Source organism: Panicum virgatum, chromosome 7N, assembly GCF_016808335.1.
Source record: "Panicum virgatum strain AP13 chromosome 7N, P.virgatum_v5, whole genome shotgun sequence".
NCBI classification, from domain to species: Eukaryota; Viridiplantae; Streptophyta; class Magnoliopsida; order Poales; family Poaceae; genus Panicum; species Panicum virgatum.
The window spans coordinates 48,491,249-48,494,759 of NC_053151.1; the positions used below are offsets into that span (position 1 = coordinate 48,491,249).

Here is a 3,511-nt window from a genome sequence, read left to right on the forward strand (position 1 = left end):
TAAAAACATAAGAACTCATAAGATGTATACACACATAGGTTGAGAGCAGATCAGAAAAATGGGAAGTCATTGATAATACATAGAAATCTCCGAATTAAGGAATTAGTACACAATCTTGATATGCCACAGTTATTAGTGGGCAACATATCGTTGTTATGTATATTTATGTTAATCAATAGAAGATTATTAAATTAGCTAGCAAATTATTAGTACAGCTAACCTTGTGGGCCAATTATGAATTGGCGGATTGCAAAATGACATTAGCTGTTGATTAATCAAGTACCATTTAGCTGTTCAAATTGGATGGCCATCTAACCTAATTAATACTCCTAATTAAGTGCGAGATGCACACAGCACATACCGTGTCTATATATAAGAGCTTTTGTACCTTTTAGTCACATATATATATGAACATGCATGTATTTTGATTTACAGCAGTGCAGAGCACACTTAACTAAAATAGTACCAAAACCAAAATATATAACACCCAGAAAATCCAAAAGATAGAAAAATAAATCCAGCATCTTTTCATAATAACAGACGAACAGTACAGATAATGTGTTCACGCAAAATAAGTAGGTACAACAACATATGTGCAAAGAGAACGGCCGGAACGCAAATAAACAAAGGGGAACTATAAGGAAACCATAAATAAATACTTATAGGTAGCCTGAATTATGAATAGTTTTGGTAAGATTTGCATGAATATGCTTAAACTACCCAGTGGCACATAATTTGGGCAGAATACTTCTCCTTTGATCAGTTGATCGAAATGAAGAGAAGAAGCCAGTATTAAGGCTTTCAGATTATTATACCTCAAAAAGAAAGAAACAAACGCATGTGTCAAAGCAGACAACAATGAAGAATAACACACAAAAAAAAATCCAAAGAGGAAAACTAGATAGCATCAAGTACACAGAATACTCTTTAGAGCCGGTGGCACCTAATAAAAAGGAACGGGGGATAATTAGTTGGCGCAGTTGATGGAAGGTGAGGACGGAAAAAAATATGTATTTCCCAATGAAAAACAAAAGGGAGCTAGACCCTTTAATCAAAAGATGCTAACTGCCTGTAGAGAGAATGTCTTTTGGTTCCTTTGGCTACAAGTCATATGTCTTCTCAAGCTCAAAGTTCAGCAGCCCTATCCCTCATAGACTCTGTGGATCCCACTTTCCCAAATTTGAGAGAAAAGGAACACTCCACCAAACCAATTGAACATAACCACCATACTAGCACTCCAATTACACAAGGCAACAACTAGCTAGAGCATGCATCATCTAGCTAGTTGTCTCTTCCGGACTATTTGGGGGGTTGGGGGGGGGGGGTGTTAGAGAGACACATGTGCAGCAGCTATACACTACCGAGAAAAACGGGAGCTAATATAGCCAACTCAATCAGCCATCTAGCTCTAGAAAAAAAAAGAGTCGGTAACATGCATGCTTCATGCATTCATGCAACCACGCACCCATGGTAAAGGTTCATGCATGCCATGCTATGAGCCATTACCTTCCTTCTCATTCAGATAGACCTACATAAAAGTGAAAAATTGATAGGCAGAAAAAGTGCGTGTGTATAAAACAGCTACCTACATGTGTAGCTAGCTAGCTAGCTACAAAAGATAGATGACATGGTTCCAAAATTCACGAACATATACGCATATCAATCATCTGACCCCCAACAACAAGTATATAAGTATATTGCACTAGCAGCTTATATGTATGTGACTCCATATGCTTCATCAATTTTTTTCTCTCTCTCTATATATATTACAATTAATTACCTCATCAATCTCCCTCCAATCTTCCATGTGTTCCCAATCTATACACCTACTAATAACCTTACCAACTAAAAGTATGTACCAACAATAATAATCTCTCTCCTCTCAACAATCTCCTCCTATATATCTTAACCATGCATCGATCTCATGTGACATGAACAAGAGAGATATATATATGCGATGATCTAGATACAAACAGCGGCGGCGGCGGCAGCAGCAGCATATGATCGACGGTGCAAGAACAAGAATTAATTAACCATGCGGTATTAATTAATTACTGGTTCGATCATTGGCCGGAGAAGAGGTCGACGAGGTTCTGCATGAGCTGCACCTGCGCGCGGAGGCACCGGAGGTAGTCGGCGGTTTCGTCGAGGAGGTTGCAGTACTCCATCTCGCTGCCGCCGGGGACCAGCCGCCGGAGGGCGTCTGCTCTCGCCGGCTCCCCCGCCTGCCGCGGAGGCGGCCCGCCCCTGCTGGCTAGAGCCATCGCCGCCGTTGCCGTGTCTCCGGCGGCAGAGACGATGCTCCTGGAGGCGCCCAGAGGAGGCGCAGGTGGCGCCGCGGAGACGCGCCTCCGCAGCAGGACCGCGCGCCTCGACCTCATGGCCCTGCGCACGCGCACCTGGCGGAGCAGCGCCTGTGTCCACGCGCGGCGCGGGTTGGCGGCGCGCGCCATGGACGAGTAGGCCGCGCGGCGGATGGTGCGCGAGCGCCGCGGCACGGGGCTGGTGCTGTGGATCCGGGCCAGCGCGCGGAGGAAGTGGAAGGCCAGCATGCGCTTTGACGGCGACGCCGAGCCCGATGCCGGGGCCGGGGCGGCGGCGCTGCTGGCCACGGCGCGGCGGTTAGGGTTAGGGTTTGGCGGCGGTGGCGGCGGTGAGCGCGCCGTTCTCTTCCGTGCCATGAAACGGCGCGGAGCAGCGGTAGAGGGAGCAGAGAAGGGAAGGCCGCTGGAGGATCGATCAAGAGAGAGAGAACTCCGGAGGAGGCTTGCGCGTCGCTTAAAAGGCAGGAGAGGGAGTCGTGGGAGGCAGGAGAGAGGAAGGTGAGAGCGAGCGAGAGCAGCAGCAGGAGAGAGAGAGAGAGAGTTAAGGTCGGGGAAGATAGGGCGGGGAGGAGAGAGAAAGGGAGATTTGGGCTCTGACACAGAGGATCAGGAGAGGGGCCTGCTGCCTTTTGTGCTGTGCTGTGTGCTGTGTGCTGTGCATGATCTTCTTTACGAGTAGTCGCCTTTAGAGAGAGAAAGGAAGAAAGACAGGAGAGAGAGAGGGGGAGGAACACGGCTCTGACACAGATGTCCTCAGCAAGATCCTGTGTCCTATAAAGTTGACAACGAGAGACAAAACAAGGCGGGAGGAGAGAGAAATAGGTTATGTTTTCCCTTGCGGTGCAAGATGAATTGATGAAACAGGTAGGGAGAGGAAAGAGAGAGAATAAGAACACGCGAGCAACAACAACTCCCCACTCCTGCATGTGGGATAATATAATGGAATCGGCTTCGGAGAAGATGGGCGAGGATATAAAAGCACTCTGGTCGGACGGCGGTCGGATGAACAATCATCACCATTTCTACTACTATTCTACACTAGCTCCTCCCCGATTTCTACGCGGATCGGATTATCCAGCAGTATTGCAGTAACAACCCTCGCCCATTGCTCGCAGCCACGATCATCATATCATCTCTCGTAGTAATCGATCGTCCACGCATGCGCCGGCCGCGCATCAATGGCGTGA

The 3,511-nt window shown here is 47.5% G+C and overlaps 1 protein-coding gene across 1 annotated transcript; it reads right to left on the reverse strand.

Annotated features, from left to right (window-relative positions):
• Nucleotides 1–506: 506 nt before the first annotated feature.
• LOC120682411 (transcription factor IBH1-like) lies at nt 507–3,224 on the reverse strand. Its single transcript, XM_039964315.1, has one exon. The coding sequence runs from the start codon at nt 2,679–2,681 to the stop codon at nt 2,064–2,066; it is 618 nt and encodes a 205-aa protein (XP_039820249.1). The 5' UTR covers nt 2,682–3,224; the 3' UTR covers nt 507–2,063.
• Between the last annotated feature and the right edge of the window lie 287 nt (nt 3,225–3,511).

Coding starts and splice junctions, on each gene's coding strand:
- LOC120682411 (XM_039964315.1), bottom strand. CDS start 2,681: ATGGCACGGAAGAGAACGGCGCGCTCACCGCCGCCACCGCCGCCAAAC.